We start from the raw sequence: 21882 nt of genomic DNA on the forward strand, positions 1-21882 counted from the left end.
ACTGGCAAAGAGCTCGGGCCACCTCAGGCGCCCCTGCCATGAGTGATGTCAAGCTGGCCACGCCCACCCTGGCCACACCCACCCTGGCCACACCCACCCTGGCCCCCTGATGCGGCCCTCACTGAAATCAAGTTTGACACCCCTGGATTAGGCCTTCAAATCTATGCCATCCTCCACTCCCTTCCATAAAACTGAATCTAAGGTTTTCCTGTGTAAGCAACACAAAGGAAACGTCTTGCTTCCTCACATGCATGCACACACACACACACACACACACACACACACACACACACACACACCGCTGCTAATGTCAGGCAGCCACTCATGAAGCTTCGATAGGTGAGATGCAGCCATGGCAGACAAGTAGCAAGCAGAAAAAAGGTTGAAATTAATCATCAGGATTTTTTTTTTTATGGCGAGTAAATGCAAATATATAACAAGCCCCACTTGCTGTTATGTGAAATGCTGATACTACATTCTCGAGGTCAAGGGGTTTTTTTTCCTTCCTTATGCACAGTTCATTTCCCAATGTGGCAGAGCCAGAAGGAATGTGGTACGACTTGCCATATTGCAGCTTAGCGTTCTTTTTTTCTCTCTCCCAAAGACAGCAGATTCTGTCACTTTATTGGCAAGATTTGTTTTCTCTAATGAATTTTCACTGAACAGATTCGCCAAGTATTTATTACCATCACAAATGACAGCAGCCCCTAAAGCAAAATTTCTTTTTTTTACATTTTTGATCGCTGGGACAATTTGTCTGTTGCACTTCCTGGAACACTTGAATATTTTTCCTGATGAGGATGGTTTGCTTATTTAAAAGACATTGTTTCCATGGACTGAGCTGGATTCCTGGTTGTCCCAAAAATGCTGTACAAAGGCAAGTGGATCATCTTCTTCTTCTTCTTCTTCTTCTTCTTCTTCTTCTTCTTCTTCTTCTTCTTCTTCTTCTTCTTCTTCTTCTTCTTCTTCTTCTTCTTCTTCTTCTCCTTCTTCTACCTCTTCCTCCTCCTCCTCTTCTCCCTCTGCCTCCCCCTCCTCCTCCTCCTCTTCATCTTACTCCTCCTCTTCTTCCTCATCTTACTCCTCCTTTTCTTCCTCTTCCTCCTCTTCTTTCTCTTCCTCCTTCTCCTCTTCCTCTTCTCCCCCTCCCCCCCTCTTTTCCTTGAAAACCTTTTGCTTCTTATCCAAGAAGCTTCTTCAGTTCTGACTTCATGGTGGGGAATAGTTAATTCCTGGTGATTTCATGGGCATAATCCATTCTTTTGTAAGTTTTGTATGTTTTGCTGATATGTTTTAATGTGTGGTTAGGTGATCCAGAGTCCCATTTGCAAGAAGGGTAGCCTATGCGAAATAAATTACTTTGATACATACAACAAACACAACAACAAAGTTTTATTGAAATAATGCTTATTGGTATTGACTTCTGCAAGGATATGTGATTGATTGGTTGGTTGGTTGGTTGGTTAGTTGGTTGGTTGATTATATATTTATTTCCCAGTCTAGTTGCTCTGCTTTTTTTCCTTCAAGAATTGAGAAAGTCAGTTAGGTGCTGAGCAATTGCAAAATAGAAGCCAGCAATTACACAAAAATGTCACTTCAAAATAAAAATCAAGATAGGATCATACATCTAAGTTTTAATTCAATTTGAGTATCATGGTTTTGTTCTTCTATTCTGGTCCTATACTTTGCTGTGCCATAAATCAGCCAGATCTGAGGCATAACTGTTCTGGCAGACAGTGCTAGCTTCCAAAGATCAAAAGACACCAAGCAATATTTCCTTTAACAAAAAGAAGCAATGCATATTATTGTTCCTTTTTTCCAAAAAGGAAAGTAAAATTAATATTGAAATAAAGGCATATTCTTTGGTCTCTTTTAACATTTAACAGAAGGAAAAAAATTCCTCTTCAAGATATCTCAGCTCCCAGTGACTGTGATATGTCACATCCATGCACTGTTTCTGGCAGCAACAATGGAAGCAGTTTGACACCACTCTCTTTTGCAATTTTTTTTTTCTCAGCTTCTCACTTAACCTTCAGTTCTAGGATCTTCTGATGCAGAGGATGTAATCTAGTTGATTTGGTCCAGGCTGTAAGACCAAACTTTTTATTTATTTATTTATTTTATTTATTTATTTGTCACAACAATATATGTAACTATCATACAGAATCATACATATATATATCATATATATATCTGTTTTCTGAGGTTTTCACGGGTGTTTGTATATAGGTCTTTGGTTGTTCGGGTTTTCTCCCGTGTAAAATTGGAAGTGTCTTGGCGACGTTTCGACGAAGTCTCATTCGTCATCTTCAGGCTTCAGCTTCGTGCTTCTGGGAGCAATGTGTGATCGCAGCTGTTTCTTCCTTTTAACTGCTAGTGGGGGTTTGAACTGATTGGGTGGGAGCTTGGCTGTGCTCTGATTGGATGGGGGTTTTTCTGTGCTCTGATTGGCTGGGGGTGTGTCCTGTGTTGGTGGGGGCTTGGTTGTGTAGTCTGTGCTGCAGGGGGATTTGAGCTGGTGAGCTGCATAGCTGTTGTTTGGCTTTGTGGTCGTGCTACATCTTCATAGTGGGTGTCAGTCTGCTGCATGAATGGATTGGAGGGGTTTGAAATGGCTAATGTTGCAGCTGCGGTCTGGCTTCTGGTCCTTGGTCGTGCTTCATGATCAGTGTGGGTTTGGGTCTGCTTTCTGGGTGGATGTGCGGTGGTGACATCCTGTGTGGACCTTGTGAGTGTGGGTCTGGTGTCATTCCTCGTGTTAGGGACTCGTTTGTCAATAAGGGCGGGTTTCCAAATGGCTGGTAGGCGGAGGTGTCATCTCGTTTGTTCATGCTGTGTGGGCGTTTATCTCAATGGCTTCTCTGATTATTCTGTTGTTAAAGTGTTCAGTTTTGGCGATAGTTCTGGTCTTTTAAAGTCAATATCATGTCCTGTGACTTTAAAGTGTTGGACCAGGAAGAAGTTGGTTCCTCTTTTGAATGAGTTCTTGTGTTCTTCAATGCGTGCACTTATTCTTCTGTTGGTTTGTCCAATGTATGTGGTGGGGCAGGCGGTGCATGGGATTTCATATACCCTTGATTTTCTAACTCAATTTTGTCTTTGGGGTTTCTTAGGATGGTGGATATTTTTCTGTTTGTGCAGAATGCTGTCTTGATGTTGTGTTTGTGGAGGATCTTGCTGATTCTGTCTGTGGTGCCTTTTATATATGGGAGGAGGGCTGTGCCGTTTTCTTGTTCTCTGTCTTGGATTTTAGTGGGGGGTTCTTTTTGGATTATCTTGGTAATCTTATTTCTTTGGAATCCATTGGATGTTAGTACGTTAGTGAGAGTGTCTAGTTCGGGTTTTAGGTGTTGTTCATCAGCTAAGCATTTTGTTCTGGAGATGAGTGTCTTGGCTACGGAGTTGATCTGTGCTGGGTGGTGGTGTGAGAGTGCGTGCAGATAGTGGTTTGTGTGTGTTTTCTTCTGGTAGATGGTGTGTCCTAGGGAGCCATTGGGTTTTCTGTAGACTAAGACATCCAGGAAGGGAAGTTGGTTATTACCTTCTGTTTCCATGGTGAACTGTATTTTGGGGTGTAGGCTATTGAGGTGTGTGAGGAAGTTTTCAAGTTTTTCTTTCCCGTGTGGCCAGATTATGAAGGTGTCATCTACATATCTGAGCCAGAGTTTGGGTTTGTGATCAGATTTTTCTAGAGCTTGGGTTTCAAAGTGTTCCATGTAGAGATTGGCAATGACAGGTGAGAGGGGTGATCCCATGGGTGCTCCTTCTATTTGTTTGTATTTTTGTCCATTATAGATGAAGTATGTGTTGGATAGGCAGTGGTTGGTCAGTTCTAGGATGTGCTTGGGGGGGTTATATTTGACACCCACTATGAAGATGTAGCACGACCACAAAGCCAAACAACAGCTATGCAGCTCACCAGCTCAAATCCCCCTGCAGCACAGACTAGACTGAGCACAACCAAGCCCCCACCAACACAGGACACACCCCCAGCCAATCAGAGCACAGAAAACCCCATCCAATCAGAGCACAGCCAAGCTCCCACCCAATCAGTTCAAACCCCACTAGCAGTTAAAAGGAAGAAACAGCTGTGATCACACATTGCTCCCAGAAGCACGGCTGAAGCCTGAAGATGACGAATGAGACTTCGTCGAAACGCCGCCAAGACACTTCCAATTTTACACGGAGAAAACCCGAACAACCAAAGACCTATATATATATATATAGCCCCACCAACACAGGACACACCCCAGCCAATCAGAGCACAGAAAACCCCATCCAATCAGAGCACAGCCAAGCTCCCACCCAATCAGTTCAAACCCCACTAGCAGTTAAAAGGAAGAAACAGCTGCGATCACACATTGCTCCCAGAAGCACGGCTGAAGCCTGAAGATGACGAATGAGACTTCGTCGAAACGCCGCCAAGACACTTCCAATTTTACACGGAGAAAACCCAACAACCAAAGACCTATATATATATATATAAAACCTCAGAAAACATATATATATATATATATATATATATATATTTTCTGAGGTTTTAGCTATAGTCTTGAAGTTCTGGCGACGTGAATCTGATGAAACCATCGTTCATTCGTTCAGCTGCATGTGATGCAGCCGTTTCTTCCTTTTTAACTGCTAGTTAAACTGCTAGCAGTTAAAAAGGAAGAAACAGCTGCAATCACACATTGCTCCCAGAAGCACGAAGCTGAAGCCTGAAGATGACGAATGAGACTTCGTCGAAACGTTGCCAAGACACTTCCAATTTTACGCGGGAGAAAACCCGAATAACCAAAGACCTACATAGATATATATATATATATATATATATATATATAGGAAGAAGAAAAGAAAAACAATAGGACAGGAACGATAGGCACGTTTGTGCACTTATGCACGCCCCTTATGGTCCTCTTAGGAATGGGGTGAGGTCAATAGTAGAAAGTTTTTGGTTAAAGCTTTTAGGATTATGAGAAGAGACCACAGAGTCAGGTAAAGTATTCCAAGCACTGATGATTCTGTTACAGAAGTCATATTTTCTGCAATCTAGATTAAAGCGGTTGACATTAAGTTTAAATCCATTGGTTGCTCTTGTATTATTGCAATTAAAGCTGAAGTAGTCTTTGACAAGAAGGACATTACAATAGATGATTCTATGAGTTAAACTTAGGTCTTGTCGAAGGCGACGGAGTTCCAAGTTTTCCAAGCCCAGGATTTCAAATCTGGTGGGATAAGGTATTTTGTTGTTTACAGAGGAGCAGAGGACTCTTCTTGTAAAATATTTCTGGACACGTTCAATTGTATTGATGTCAGAGATGTGGTGAGGGTTCCAAACAGGTGAGCTGTATTCTAGAATTGGTCTAGCAAATGTTTTATATGCTCTGGTTAGTAGTGTAGTTTTTTAGTAGTAGTGTAGTTAGTAGTGTAATTTTAGTGTAATTTAGTTAGTAGTGTAATTTTGCACACCTCAAGAGCAGCGAAGACAAATACTATGGGTTGTTTTTTCCCCCCTTGCTTTCCAGGAAAATCTGCAATGCATTTGGCAAAGAGGAGGTTTTGTATGCACGAAGAGAAGATTGCATCCTAGCCATTTTGGGCAGCCATTTTTGCCCTCGCATAGATTATTGTATTTCTTTTTCCTGGGTTTACAAAATAGGTTGAATTAATCAAATGAGCTGGGTTTGCACCACATGATAAAGTATGATTAAAAAAAAACACCTAGCCAACACTAATTCAGCTTTGTAATGTGCTATAAATATATCTACTAGATCCTGAACTGACCGTATTAAAAATGTAATGTGGACACAACTTTAGAGGTGATGTGATATTCAGCTTTTTCAGTCTGGTTTAGTATTTGATCCTTGATCTTAGCTGCGTGAGTGTTGAATGTGTGCTTTCGCAAGGGTATGTCATGTATTTTTGTTCATATGTCAATGAAAGCGCAAAAGAGAGAAAAGGCAATCTGAAGGAAAAGTCACTAGAACCTTCAGCACAAAAGCTCACACTCTCTGTCTTTGTGTGTGGGTTTTAATTTTTGTGTTTGATGATAGATTTGGCATCATCATTCCTCCTCTCACAGATACATACCTGAATGGATCAACACAGAAATACAACACTTGAAGCTCAGAACTAGGGTTTTTTTTTTTTTTTACATTTATATCCCGCCCTTCTCCGAAGACTCAGGGCGGCTTACAGTGTGTAAGGCAATAGTCTCATTCTATTTGTATATTTACAAAGTCAACTTATTGCCCCCCCAGCAATCTCGGTCCTCATTTTACCTACCTTATAAAGGATGGAAGGCTGAGTCAACCTTGGGCCTGGTGGGACTAGAACCTGCAGTAATTGCAGGCAGCTGTGTCAGAGAACTATGTGGTTCCATAAAACTTATTTTATGGAATATGGAACTATTCAGTGGTGGGATTCAAGTAATTTAACAACCGGTTCTCTGCCCTAATGATTTCTTCCAACAACCAGTTTGCCAAACTGCTCAGAAAGTTAACAACCGGTTCTCCCGAAGTGGTGTGAACTGGCTGAATCCCACCACTGGAACTATCCCTTTTGGATAGATGCAGGTTTTGAGCTTGGCACAATAGCTGACTGGGGAATTATGGGAGTTGAAGACCATACATCTTCAAGTTGCCAAGGTTGAGAAACATTGATCTAGGCCAGTGATGGCTAACCTTTTCCAGATTGAGTGCCCAAAGTGCACACGCCCGAACCCCCAAAATGCAATGCACACGCAGCCTCCATGCATGCGCCCCGCCCCCCCGTGCATGTGCGCACAGCCCCCTGCATGCGCCTCCCTGTGCATGCGCACATTCCCCACACCCGCCCTGCCCCATGCATGTGCACGCAACCCCCTGCATGTGCCCCACCCCCTGCATGCGCAGCAGAGACCTGAAGACCAGCAGGCCGGCAGGAGGCATGCGCGCATATGCAGCGAAGCTGAACTGGGGTGATGGCTTGTGTGCTATCAGAGAGGGTGTTGTGTGCCATCTCTGGCATGCATGCCATAGGTTCGCCATCACGGGTCTAGGCCATTACAATTCAAGCTAGTTTAGATGCACATTTTATAGTTAGGATCAGTGACGGGTTTGGACTGATTCAGGTGAACCGATTGTTCCGATGATCAGCTGGCCCCTCTCACCCACACCTGCCCTATCCTGTCCTATATTTCCTTCTTTCCTTCCACTTATGACTGTAACTTTGTTGCTTGTATCCTTACGATTTATACTGATATAGATTGTTTCCTGGTTGCTGATTTGTAGCCTATGACTATCATTAAGTGTTGTACCTTGATGAAGGTATCTTTTCTTTTATGTACACTGAGAGCGTATGCTCCAAGACAAATTCCTTATGTGTCCAATCACACTTGGCCAATAAAAAATTCTATTCTGGCTCAGCTGATTTGCACAGCACAACTGATTTCTCCGCCTCCGCTTTTCTACTTACCAGGGCTGCCTTAGAAGGTAAGCAGCTGAGCTTCAAATTGCTGTAGTTTGAACGCTGCGCACAAGCGCATTAGGTGTGTACGCACACAAAACACATGCTCACCAAACCGGTTGTTAAACTGGTTTCAGCCCACCACTGGTTAAGTTCCCTATATTATCATAATAACATATAACATAACATAATAACAGAGTTGGAAGGGACCTTGGAGGTCTTCTAGTCCAACCCCCTGCCCAGGCAGGAAACTCTATGTTGTGTCTTGTCCGATCTCACCACAGCCGGGGCCTTCTTATCTGCTTCCGAACACGGAGGAATGTATGCCTCCCAGCCCCAGCCCTGGCTCCATGCCCAGACAGGCTGAAGAGGAGGAAATACCTCCAGCCCCCAGCTCTGGCTCCATGCCCAGGCAAACGGAGCAACTAGACCCCTCCCCCTCCTCCACAGCATGTGAGCCTGAGGGAGATCAATTGACAACAGCTGCCGACTGGAGTGACCCTCGCGTCAGAAGACTTGATAAGCGGAGGCAACAGAAGGAAGGGAGGGGCAGGCCTGGATAAGTGCTGAGTCATGGAGCCACACCCCATGGCCTATATAAAGGATCTGTTTTCTGGCATTCTCTGAGTCAGGCAAAGTCTAAACATATCTTGCTGAAGTCACTTTCTGGTCTCCTGCCTGCCCTGAGGACTTTGCTAGGACTTTGGCAGAGCTGCAGAGGCACGCCTGATTCGGATTTCCCTGACCCAGCCATCAGCGGAGGAGTGGGACATGACACTCTACACCATTTCAGACAAATGGCTATCCAACATTTTCTTAACAGAACAGACAGTCCAACCAGATATTGCTAGGATGGACAGGAGCTGAAATCCACAACATATGTAGAACATTAGAGTGCCTGTATACTACCCATCTCTACTGGTCCAACTAGACTGAGCAGAAATTGCATGGCATTAAAGTTTGTCAGTTGGTGGGGACCAGAAGATTATTTTTCCCCCACACTGGCCCTTCCTCTATGGCAGGGGTCTCCAACCTTGATCCCTTTAAGACTTGTGGACTACAACTCCCAGAGTTCCTCAGCCAGCTTTGCTGGCTGAGGGATTCTGGAAGTTGAAGTCCACAAGTCTTAAAGGGACCAAGGTTAGAGACCCCTGCTCTATGGAACATCCTACCTTTGGTGATTAGAATGGCCCTAACCCTATTAGCCTTTCATCAGCTCCTAAAAACCTGGCTATATTCCAGTGCCTTGGGTGCTGAATTTATCAAGGGCCACATTTTCTGGCTGTATTAACTGGCCAAGTATCTTGTATATTTCATCTGGATGTTTTTAGTGTTTTAAAATGTTTTAGTACTTTTAACTGTAATATATTTTTTGAATTGTAAGCCATTCGGAGTTATTGACCGAGATACTGTTGACAGCTACTGAAATTGAATGAATGCTAATACCTTTCTCTTTTTTTAAATGTAAATATTTAGTTCATCATTGTAGTTCATCGTGTAGCTGAAAAGGAAGGTAGCTGTAAATGTATGGGAGATAGAAGGTTTGCAAAAGTACAAAAATCTTTTATAACCCATAACAGCATGTAATGATAGTAGCTATGGGGGGAAATAAAAATTTGGGAAGGTAAACATACCTGAATGAAATAGCCCAGGGGGAGGAGGGGAAACACAGATCTGAACAGGGATATTATATATAACAAGCTTCTTGTTACAAGAACACTTATTAGTATTATAATTTATGTAAAGAAGGCAAAATCAGAAAATAGGGACCTACGTTTTCATATTACACGGAGCAGCCTTGCAAATCCCTCTATTTCCATAGTTAATCATATAATTCTTCAATCGTGCCAGGATGATAGAAATGTAACTTCAATTTTTTTTAATGGAAACACGAAAATGAAGAATAAATACACGACCATTTACAACTATATTAAAACTCTAGCATTCATACCCACGATGAACTTGTTCAGGCAGGATTTAAACGGGTTCACCCACAAGAGGCTTGCATTTCATCTCTGAGACCAGAGGTGGGTTTCAGCAGGTTCTGATCTGTTTTGGAGAACCGGTAGCGGAAATTCTGACTGGCCCCGCCCCCATCTATTCTCTGCCTCCTAAGTCCCAGCTGATCAGGAAGAAATGGGGTTTTTGCAGTAACCTTCCCCTGCCACGCCCACCAAGCCATGCCACACCTACAGAACCAGTAGTAAAAATTTTTGAAACCTACCACTGTCAGAGACCCATTGCATCGTCTCTTCTCAGGGAAGAGAACCTGGAAGAGAACAGAATCGTGCAATCCCTTCAGGACAGTTTCCACTTACTGCTGACATGATGAGCTCTCCGCCTAAGTTCTGGATTTCAGCTTTGACTTGGCTGCAGATTTTGAGTTGGTGGGAGTAGAGCTTGATCTGTTCCAGGTAAGCGAGTAAGTCTTGCTTACATGACCAGTCTGGACACTAAAAAAATAAAAGCAAAAATGCATAGATTGAGCTAACTACTTTTAACATCAGGGATCCAAAAGAAAAGTGACTTAAGAGGGTGCAATAACTCCACCCCCCCTCATTTTCCTTTCTTTTCCTTTTCCCATTTTCCTTTTTTCCCATTTTCTTTTTCCCATTTTATCTTTTCCCATTTTCTTTTTCCCATTTTCCTTTTTCCATTTTTCCATTTTCCTTTTCCCCATTTTCTTTTCTTTCCTTGTGGTGCAACATTGTGGTGCAACAGAATTATCTTGAATTAAACAAACTCAAAAATGTAGAAATGGTGGTAGATTTTAGAAGAAACCCTCCTATACTACTGCCTCTTACAATACTAGACAACACAGTATCAACAGTAGAGACCTTCAAGTTTCTAGATTCTATCGCATCTCAAGACTTAAAATGGATACCTAACATCAAAAATGTCATCAAAAAAGCACAACACAGAATGTTCTTTCTGCACCAACTCAGAAAGCTCAAACTGCCCAAGGAGCTGCTGATCCAGTTCTACAGAGGAATTATTGAGTCTGTCATCTACGCCTCTACAGTATAACTGTCTGGTTTTGTTCTGCAACCCAACAAGACAGACACAGTCTTCAGAAGATAATTAGAAAAAAACAATTGCTACCAACCTGCCTTCCATTAAGGACCTTGTATACTGCACGAATCAAAAAGAGGGCTGTGAAAGTATCTACAGATCCCTCACATCCTGGAAATCAATTGTTTCAACTTCTACTCTCAAAATGATGTTATAGGGCAGGGGTCCCCAACCTTGGCAACTTTAAGCCTGAAGGACTTCAACTCCCAGAATTCTGGGAGTTGAAGTCCACCAGGCTTAAAGTTGCCAAGGTTGGGGATCCCTGTTATAGGGCACTGGACACCAGAACAACCAGAATACAAGGACAGTTCCCCCTCCCCAAATGCCATCACACTGCTAAACAACTAATTCCCACAACACTGTCAAACTATTTACTAAGATTGTATTACTATTCTTTTTTTTTTTTTAATTATTAAACATTTTTCAAAAAACAAAAAAAAACTTTAAACAATAGTTTCTTTCCAACAATTTCACAACGGTTAAACATTTCTTACTTGCCATTTTTTCTCCCTTATTTCAATGTATCCTTTATACATACAAGTCTAATATTAATTAATTTATATATATATATACATATAAATAATGGTGTATACACTTTCATTTCTACAAACTACATTTTTTCTGTTTCCTCTTATTTGTTGTTACATTTCTACTCCTATATCTTCCTTATTTGATCTTTCCTTGCCTTTTATCTCTCTCCCCTAGCCATTTGTACCATTTCTCCCACACTAGATAATATTCTGTTTCCTCTTTTTCTTGTCTCTCCTTTGTAACTTTTATCAATTTCTGCACATTCCAAGACTTTTCTAATCAATGTCAACGTTCCAGAAAACCCCTCCTGCAGAAAAGACTCCGAAGCCAACATCTTTCAAAGTTCTTTTACTAGCATAGGTAAACTGGCACAGTTGGATGAAAACCAATTAACAGCAACAGAAAATTAACAGCAACTGCCTGCAATATTGCAGGTTCAAGTCCCACCAGGCCCAAGGTTGACTCAGCCTTCCATCCTTTATAAGGTAGGTAAAATGAGGACCCAGATTGTTGGGGGGCAATAAGTTGACTTTGTATATAGTATACAAATGGATGAAGACTATTGCCTGACATAGTGTAAACCGTCCTGAGTCTTCGGAGAAGGCGGGATATAAATGCAAATTTAAAAAAAACAAAAAAAAACCCCGAAACTGGGGAAACTGATTATCTTTAGTCGGTATGTTATTGTTTTTCCAATTCTTCTCATCCTTCCTATTACCTATCTTCTCCCACTTATGACCATAACCTTGCTGCTTGTATCTCTACGATTTATATTGTTTTGTTTCCTAGTATGATTTGATTGCTTATTTAGTAACCTATGACTATCACTGTTCTATCTTATGATTATTGATGAATGTATTTTTCCCCTTTTCTTTTTATGTACGCTGAGAGCACATGCACCAAAAACAAATTTCTTGTGTGTCCAATCACACTTGGCCAATAAAGAATTCTATTCTATTCTATTCTATTCTATTCTATTCTATTCTATTCTATTCTATTCTATTCTATTCTATTCTATTCTTCTTCTTCTTTTTTCATTTTTAAACAGATATCCATACTATTTAAACTGATTTCAGAAGAAGCTCTCACGCATTTCAGAAATGGCTCCTAGGTGCTTGGAGGGAAACGGTCAGGGAAATGAAATGAAAACAAAATATTCCTCGAGGATGAGCAACTAATTGTGCTATCCTCTGGGTTTTGGCCATCTCACAATTCCAGTCTTTCCTCCAGGCATCCCAGATCTCTTATGCTCCTTATCAAAATTTATGTAACAAAGCATTGCTTGCTCGAACTCAGATGCTGGTTGAGCATCATAAATTTACAGTTGCGCTTTTGTACTGCTGCCAGTTTATTTATTTGATAGCGCTAGGCTGTTTTTGCAAGAGGTACATAATAATGAACTCCATGTTGTTTTATGCATCTGATACCTATGTGGTGGTGATGGTGTTGTTTCAAAGTTGTTGTTGTTGTTGTTTTATGTCTGGAACGGCAAATACAAATGTCCCCTTCAGGAATAAAATATTATGGAGCCGAATAATCACCCATACTTGTCATTCTGCAAAACATTATGAATAGTATTTTCAGTGTGTGCTCTCCTATTTCAGTGAGTTTCTGTGACCTGAATATGAAAAAGATAAACTGACAGCATTTTCACATGCAGCTGCTCCCACTACTCGATTTCTCCAAGACAGTTTGAAACTGACCCTCCGTTGTCTTCAGTTCTGCTGAAGTCCTGTTGTGACCCAGGCCCAAGTAGGTAGTAGGAAATTCAGTCAGTGAAAAAACAAAACAAAACTGTATTCGAACAGCTGAGAATTACTTCATTCCCAGCTGTAGTTCAACTAAATTAAAGCAAATTCCTCCCAACACAAATTCCTCAGTCCTATCACAAACCTTGGTCCAATTAGGCAAATTGCCAAAGGCCTTTCTTGGCAAATGTTCAAAAGTCATCGATACAAAAATAAATGCAAGAAGACAAAGCTACCAACATTGTTTTCCGGCAAAGCCCAAATGCTGTTGCTGGTCTGTTTTAAGCCTTATGGGAGGGGCCAATCATCTCTTGGCCCTACTCCCGAGTCGTCCTCTTTGCTTCAGCTGTTCTTGCCTTCTGGCAGGTCTTCTCATGCGTGCATTAGGAACAGGCTCCTCCTGTTCTTCTGGCTCATTACTATCAGGCTCTGGAGGCTCTGGAGGCTCTGGAGTCTGTACCTCACTCTCTGATGGCCCTGGCCCCACCTCAGCCTCATCGCTGTCAGACTCCATTGCCAGTTCTGCAGGCTGCTGGTGGACCACAACAAGTCCCACAGAAAAAAAGGGAGAGATCTCCATGAGGCCCTCAGTACTTCCTCCAACTGATCAGTGAGAGGGTGTGAAAATTTTTAAAAAATAAGCATGTCATTCCAGGAAAATATCAGAGGCGCCTTCCTCTCATTCCTTCTTAAAGGTAAAAAATAAATCTCTCTGTGAGCTTCCAGGCCCAAATGCGAGAATATTGACCATTCTACAGCTCAGTAGCTGGTGGAGAGGAGATGTCAGGCCTGGAAGCCATCTTTTGCCTTGGAACATCAGGTGTGTCACATTTACTACTGTGGGAAACTGGGAGGGGGGATCGTATGGAGCAGGGGAGATATGTAGTCATAATAACATTCCTTTCTCAGAAAGTCAAGGACGTCTTGCCCTGCAGCTGGAGGGCTGGAACTGGGAGGCATCTCCAGTTGGGACAGTGCTTTGATTGGGCCATGTGATGGACATGTGGGTGCTGGGCAGGGACCTGGACTTCCCTTTGGGTGGGGAAAGCCTGGAAGCGTTCAGATTCGGGTTAATGTCAGGGTTCCAAGTAACAACCCCAACGAAAGAAGACTCCGAGGCTTGAGTTTCCTCAAAGTTCCATTTTATTAGAGATGGCATATTGGCACAACTGGGAAAACCCGAATCTGAAAGGAGAAATCCGAGATTCCACTAGAGCTCTGCAGCCCTGAGTGGAAACTTCTCAGCATTTGATTTCCTTCCTCACAAACTGCTTGCATGATTGGTCTGATCTGGAGCTGCTTTGGAATCAGCTCAAAGGGCTCAAGGACAAGTTCCTTGAATGCAACTTTCATTGGAAACAGGATGGGGGTGGGGGAAAAGAGAAGCACAAATTTAACATTATCAGTACAAGGAGTCCTCAACTTACGACCAAAATTAGGACCAGAATTTCTATCGTTAAGTAAGGTGGGTTGTGAGTTTTCCCCCTGTTTTATGATCATTTTTGTCATGGTGGTTCAGGAAAACACTGCGGTCGTTAAGGGAATCTTGCCATCATTAAGCAAACCTGGCAAACCTCGATGACTTCACTTGTTGGAAACCAGCTGGGAAGAGGCTAAATGGGGATCATATGACCCTGGGATGCTGCAACTGTTGTAAATACATGTAGGTTGCCAAGCACCCAATATCAAGGTTCCAAGTAACACCCTCAACGAAAGAGGACTCCGAAGCTTGAAGTTCCTCAAAGTTCCATTTTATTAGAGATGTCATATTGGCACATCTGGGAAAACCCAAATCTGAAAGCTTCCAGGTTTTCCCTACCCAAAGGAAAGTCCAAATCCTTGCCCAACACCCACATGTCCATCACATGGCCCAGTCAAACCACTGTCTGAACTGGAGATGCCTCCCAGTCACACCCCTCTAGGTGCAGGGCAAGATGTCCTTGACTCCCTGAGAAAGGAATGTTATTAGGACTATATATCACCCACGCTCCATACAATCCCTCCTCCCAGTTTCCCACAGCAGTAAATGTGGCAGGCCTGAAGGCCCAATGCAAAAGATGGCTTCCAGGCCTGACACCCAATTTTAAACACATGACCGTGGCAATGCTGCAATGGTCATAAGTTACATTTTTCAGTGCTGTTGAAACTTTGGTTGCTAAGTGGATGGTTGTAAGTGGAGCACTACCTGTAAAAGGATTCAAGACAGGGGTGTCAAACCCACGGCGTCACATGACGTATCATAACTTTTTTTTCCTTTTGTAAACCGGGGGGGTGAGCGTGGCCAGCACGTGACGCTTCTGGCTCTCGGGCCGCCAGTTTGATACCCCTGATTTAAGAGATAGGAAAGTTTACATCCTATTTGGATTGCAATTCTAAAATCATTATAATTTTGCATATGATATTTTCCTTTGGATTAACATCTTTTCCTTCCTTTTAACGGGTATCACTGAAACAGAATTAGCAATCTGATCTTTTTTCCCCCCCACAATGTTAGGTAAATGAGCTGCCATATTTTCTAAAGGCTGTGGCAGAATAATTTGGGAGCAGACTGAGTTCCAAAACTCAGCGCTTTACATATACTTTTCCCACAGTGGAGGCATCTCAAAATATTATGATCCTCTATCGAGACTGAAAGGCAGCACGCAGCTAGTTTGAGAAAAATCATATTTGTGCAATTGCTTCCTTCATTTTCCCTCACTAGTAATTATGCAGAACTAAAAACCGTTCATATCACTAAAGCATTGTACATGTTTTTATAGTAATACACTCCATTGAATCAATAGGCTTTGTCCCAGGGGTGAAATGTCCCGGTTTGAACCGGATCGCCCGATCCAGTACGATGGTGGCGGGTGGTTTGGAGAACCGGTAGCAAAAATCTCTGCCCTCCTCTACCCTAGCTGAGCCACGCGATCATCAGAGGCTTTTTTTTTTATTCTTTGGCTGAAAAAATGCTTTTAAAAGTAAAAAAAAAGCCTCTGATGATTGCGCGGCTCAGCTGGGATCATCAAAACCCTTTAAAAGCATTTTTTCCTTTGACGATCCCAGCTGAGTTGCCTGATCATCACAGGCTTTTAAAAGCATTTTTTATAACCTCTTCAGCCGAAGAGGTTGTAGAAAAAATGCTTTTAATAGTAAAAAAAAAAAAAAGTTGGCCACACCCACCCAGTCACATTACCCCGCCTCACAAAACCACCCCCACAGAACTGGTAGTAACAAATTTTACATTTCTTTTTTTTTTTTTTTTGCAAAATTTTTTTATTTTTCCATAATAATTCCCACAATTTGACCAGTGTACAATACAATCACACAAATTTTACATTTCAACCCCACTTTGTCCCAAGTAATTTAGTTGCACCCAAATGATGGAAGTAAGATACTTATCTTTGTTTCCTTCTTTTTTTATAAAAGAAACTATATACAGCCTATTCCTCTGTGTGTGTGTGTGTGTGTGTGTGTGTGTGTGTGTGTGTATCTTTATGTCTCTGTGTGGCTTTGAGTCTGTGTTGACTCCTGGCAACTGCCTGGACTGGTCCCTGCAGTTTTGTTGGTCAGGTTTTTCAGAAGTGATTTGACATTGCCTGCTTCCTAGGGCTGAGATGGAATGACTGGCCAAGGTCACTTAGCTGGGTCTGTGCCTAAAACAGGACTAGAACTCACGGTCTCCTGGTTTCCAGTCTGGAGCTTTAACCCCTGTACTTAACTGGCTCTCATAGCCTATTCCTAGATCACTACAAACATCCTATTCTGTGGAAAAGGTGAGATCCATCATCAGTGACATAATATTCAACACAGAAGTAATGAAAATAGCAGGAATTCGAAAAGAGATCTTGGTACTCTTCTACAATAAACAATACAGACAGGCACCAAAAAACATTAAATGGATCGTAATTGCACACTTATGGTGATTGGAGTCTATAAACCACTAAAACCTGCTTGTCTGTTTGTAACCTTCGATTAGCTGAAACGGTATGTCACAGGACAACAACTTTTGAATCAAGGTAGCTCAAATCTGCTAGCTTTACAGAATGTGTAGAAAATCCGGGACCCATTAATCCTGTGTAATTTAAATTTCAAGGCTCTTTACACCAGTTGTATTTGCAAATTTGTGTCTGCTTCAGCCCTGCTACAGTCAGCCATGATCATAAGATCACAATTTCCAATGCTTTCTGCCAGTTTCTCACAAGCAAAGCCAATGAGAAGCTAGCAGGAAGTCAGATCTGGTCCCACTGCTTTTTTGTCCAGCTGGGGGTCATCTTATTTATCTCTTTCGATAAGGAAATATTGACAAAAGAAGAACCAATGAATTTATAGATCCGTGATGGCGAACCTATAGACTGTGTGATGGCACACAGAGCCATATCGGTGGGCATGCGAGCGTTGCCCTAGCTCAGCTCCAGAGGGCCTCTAGTGGGGGGGAAGGCTGTTTTCACCCTCCCCAGTCTCCAAGAAAGCCTTTGGAGGCTGAGGAGGGAGAAAAACGGGCCTACTGGGCCCACTGGACCATCATATGCCAAAAGTGAGGGAAGCGTGCGTGGGGAGAGTGCGGGGGGGGGCAGGACACATTGAATTATGGGTGTGGGTGTGCGCGTATGTGACCCCCCCCTGCGCTCCTCCCGCATTTGGCGCGCGACGGCAAAAAAGATTAGCCATCACTGCTATAGATCATAGGTTGTCTGGTTGGAGCTAAGTGAGAAATGGTATTGTCATTTAACACTTTGCAATAAACAAGAGAAAATGTGCTACTTACTCATAATTCAAAACGTGAAACATAAAACTGAAAAACAATAGAAAATCCTTCTAACTGTATTTATTAATTTAAGAAAATTTTTATGGGCGCTCAACTCACTCTCAGTGGTTCTGGGCAGCTTACAAGGATATACTGTATTAAGTAAACCTTTCTTCAGTTTCACCTCAGCAATTTTCGAAGGAAATATTTATTTATTTTATTCATTTATTTATTTGTCAAGCTCAACAGTATATATAAGTATAAGCATGAAATAACCATATGAATTGGATACAATCGAAGGGAACATTAGGACAGGAACGGTAGACACGCTGGTATTCTTATGCTCTTAGGAATGGGGTGAGGTCAATAGTAGATAGTTTTTGGTTAAAGCTTTGGGGATTTTGGGAAGAGACCACAGAGTCAGGTAGTGTATTCTAGGCATTAACAACTCTGTTACTGAAGTCATATTTTCTACAATCAAGATTGGAGCAGTTCAAATTAAGTTTAAATCTATTGTGTGCTCATGTATTGTTGCGATTGAAGCTGAAGTAGTGTTCGACAGGAAAGACATTGTAGCAAATGATTTTATGAGTTATACTCAGGTCATGCCGAAGGCGGCGGAGTTCTAAATTTTCTAAACCCAGGATTTCAAGTCTGGTGGCATAAGGTATTTTGTTGTGATCAGAGGAGTGGAGAACTCTTCTTGTAAAATATTTCTGGACACGCTCAATTGTATTAATATCCAAAATGAGGTGTGGGTTCCAGACAGGCGAGCTGTATTCGAGAATTGGTCTAGCAAATGTTTTCTATGCTCTGGTTAATAGTGTAATCTTTCTGGAGAAAAATATTTATTTCCCTTGTTCTACTGATTTCAGAATTTGCAACACTAAAATTCATGTTCAATAGAGTGAAATATGCAAAAAGCCATGGAAATCTAGATGGATGTGACTGCAGCACTGATTTCAATGGGGGTCTCACTAAATAGAAGATAAAGCGGAACCAAATTTATATTATTCTAAACAGCCAGACAAGTATCTTAATTGCCCTGATTGTACTTATCATGATCATATTACTGTAATTTTTGTCTCAATCATCTTAACATATTTAAAATCTTTTTATGGTAATTTACTGATATGCAATAAGACAGAATCCTAATAAAAATAATGTCTTAATTAGAATTTGCTTTTTTAAGTTTCTGACTTCTACAGTTCTGTAACATAAGTAAAAAAAAAATGGATTTTTATAACATTGTGTGATCAGCTTATTTCCCCCCCCCCAAGTGATTTCTAGTTAATGTTAAGGAAGATGGTTTGATGTTTCTTCAACCGGCACTAATGTGTGAAAGTTTTCTTCCCAAGTACATAATTGAGTTGGGGGAATGGAGGGGAGGGGAGGGGATGAGAAAGCATTTCATGGGAAAATAAGGTAGCCAGAAATTCTGCATTTGGGATCTATTTAAATTACTGAATTGAATGGCATGCCACACCATAACCAACTGGATATGTAATTCATTGCAAGCTGTTTCCTATGGAGGAGAAACATCTATCTATATGGATCTCAACCAGTGGCGGGATTCAAGTAATTTAACAACCGGTTCTCTGCTCTAATGATTTCTTCCAACAACCTGTTTGCCAAACTGCTCAGAAAGTTAACAACTGGTTCTCCCGAAGTGGTGCGAACTGGTTGAATCCCACCACTGATCTCAACAAATGTGGAGTGCAAACTACAATATTTTTCAGAGTATAAGACGCACCGGAGTATAAAACACACCTTAGTGTTTGGGGAGGAAAATAAGAAAAAAGCTGATTGGCAGGTGGATTGGCCTCCTGGAATACCCCCAATCAGCTGTTCCCAGAGGTGAATTTTAGCAACAGGTTCCTTGGTTGTGAGCTCTGTGCCTTGCTTTTTTTTCCTGCCTCTGAAACTCTGTTTCAGAAAAAACTTTTTTCTGCCTCTGAAAGCCTCCAAAACAGAACTTCAGAAAAAAAGCCTCTGAAGCTCTGTTTGGGGGCTTCTTTTCTGAAGCTTCTTTCAGCCTCTGAAACCTCCATTTGAGAAGCTGGGTGGGGCTACATTCGGAGTATAAAACGCACTCATGTTTTCACCCTCTTTTTTGGGGGGAAAGGTGCGTCTTATACTCCAAAAATTACGGTACTTTCCAGAACTTCCAGGAGACAGAAAGAAGAATAGGAAATCAATCTTCCTGGTTCTAAAGCCAAGAAACCTGCATGCATACACAGATTGCATGATTGCATGTGCAGCACACGGGGTGGCTGTGCAAAAGCCATGCGCATGTGTAGATGGTGTGGTTGCATGCACAGCATATGGGGGCCATGCATGAAAGCCTGTTGTGACCCAGGCCCAAGTAGGTAGTAGTAGACACAATCAGTTCAAAAACAAACAGACTTTATTCAAACAGACTTTAGTCCAAACTAAATCAAAACAAATTATTCATAACACAACTCTTCAGTCTTATCACCAACCTTGGTCTAATTAGGCAAACTGCCAAAGGCTTTTCTTGGCAAAAGTTCAGAAGCAGAAGACGCCGACAAGAAACAAATGCAGCAAGACAACGAGCAATTCTATCAACATTGTTTTCTGGCAAAGAGCCCAAATGCCGTTGCTGGTCTTTTAAGCCTTATGGGAGGGGCCAATCATCTCTTGACCCTACTCCCGAGTCATCCTCTTTGCTTTAGCTGCTCTTGCCTTCTGGCAGCTCTTCTCATGCGTGCATTAGGAACAGGCTCCTCCTGTTCCTCTGCCTCACTACTGTCAGCCCCTGGAGGCTCCGGAGTCCACACATCAATCCCAGATGGCCCTGGCCCCATCTCTGCCTCTGACAAAGAGCTCTCATCTGGACCTTCCTCAGCCTCCAGGACTGGCCCATGTTCTTCCTCAGCCTCATCGCTGTCTGACTCCATTGCCAGCTCCGCAGGCTGCTGGCAGACCACAACAAAGCCATAAGCATGTGCAGATGGTGTGGTTGCATTGCAAGCGCATGGGGAGGAGCCACGCATTAGCACAGATAGCACGGGCACGCAAAGCACGCGAAGCGCGTACCTGTTTGACACCCAGTGAGTAAAAGGTTCACCCCCCACTGGCCTAGTGCAATCGATCTTGCTTCCCTCCACTAGAAAACAGACAGGAAAAGCAGCAGTAAAATATAAAAGAATTGTAAAAGTCAGACCAAGCTGTGTGGGTTTCCCCAGAGCTGGCCAGTAGAACTCCACGCTTCAGACATGGAAATTGCATAACAAAATACCATTTTAGGCAGGAAGGGAGGTTTGTGTATAGTTTTATTAACTACTGGAATATTTGTATCTTGCCTTTCCATCAAGGTAATCATGAGCCTTTATTAGCCTAAGGAAAAGGACAAAGAGTTTATTAGTGAAATTATTCTTGATTTTAATGTCTTTTGGCTATAATAACAACAATCCAGAGAGGAAGAAGTGAAACAGCAAAAAGCTCGTTTCTCAATGGTGTTTTTCTCAATGAAAACAAGGCCTGTGGCTGTGCTGCCAAATGTCTTACTTCCTGGGGTGGTGAAAAGCATCTAAGAATATAATTAAAAGAAGAAATTGGCAATATAATTTGAATAATAGAATAAACATTGGTTTCCAATGTATTTTAAGTGATTTGAGGGAGGCTGCATGATTCTGTAAAAATTATCGTGGGGTTTCTTCACTCAGGTAGAAGTTGGAAGAAATTTGTTTCCCCAAAAATAAGACCCTGTCTTATATTGTTTTGAACCCTGAAATAAGCACTTGGCCTTATTTTCGAGGAGGTCTTATTATTTTGGAGTGCGTGGAGCAAGACGGGGCTTCTCTTGCCGTCTTACCTGATTTCCAGCTCTGCCTCCCTAATCCTAATCCAGGGGTCAGCAATCTGTGGCTCTGGAGCCTCATGTGGCTCTTTCATCCCTCTGCTGTGGCTCCCTGTCGCCAGTCGGCTCCACAATTAATAGGGCTTTTGGTTAGGACAGGTAAAGGAAAAAGGACACTGTGCTAGGAGGAGACTCTATGGTGGGGGAACTGGACTTCTGGTCAGCTTCAGAATTGAATGGGGGGCTTCTGGTTAGGACCTTTGTGTCTCTTTGAGTGTTTAAGGTTGCCGACTCCTGACCTAACCAGAGGAAATGGTGGGGACCAGCTGCGCATGCATTTAAATATTTTTGGGGAGGTCTTATTTTTTGGGGGGGCTTATTTTAGCGCATGTGCTCAAAAGCCCGATTGGGGTATTATCCAGGAAGGTCTTATTTTCAGGGAAACAGTATGTTACAGAGAAATACAGCCAGAAGACATCATATAGTAAAATCTGTACTTGTCGAATTACTATTGATAGTTATGCATGGAAGCAACCTCT

The 21882-nt window shown here is 42.2% G+C and overlaps 1 protein-coding gene across 1 annotated transcript in view; it reads right to left on the reverse strand.

The window, feature by feature from the left end:
• The window catches only part of CTNNA3 (catenin alpha 3), a 1121082-nt gene that overhangs the window by 25681 nt on the left and 1073519 nt on the right, over positions 1-21882 (reverse strand). Inside the window, exon 17 of the mRNA XM_058187693.1 lies at positions 9762-9896. Within this exon, the coding sequence (XP_058043676.1) occupies positions 9762-9896 (135 nt within the window). The remainder of the gene's footprint in view (positions 1-9761; positions 9897-21882) is intronic.

The sequence above is a fragment of the Ahaetulla prasina genome, chromosome 6 (genome assembly GCF_028640845.1).
Source record: "Ahaetulla prasina isolate Xishuangbanna chromosome 6, ASM2864084v1, whole genome shotgun sequence".
Lineage (NCBI taxonomy): Eukaryota > Metazoa > Chordata > Lepidosauria > Squamata > Colubridae > Ahaetulla > Ahaetulla prasina.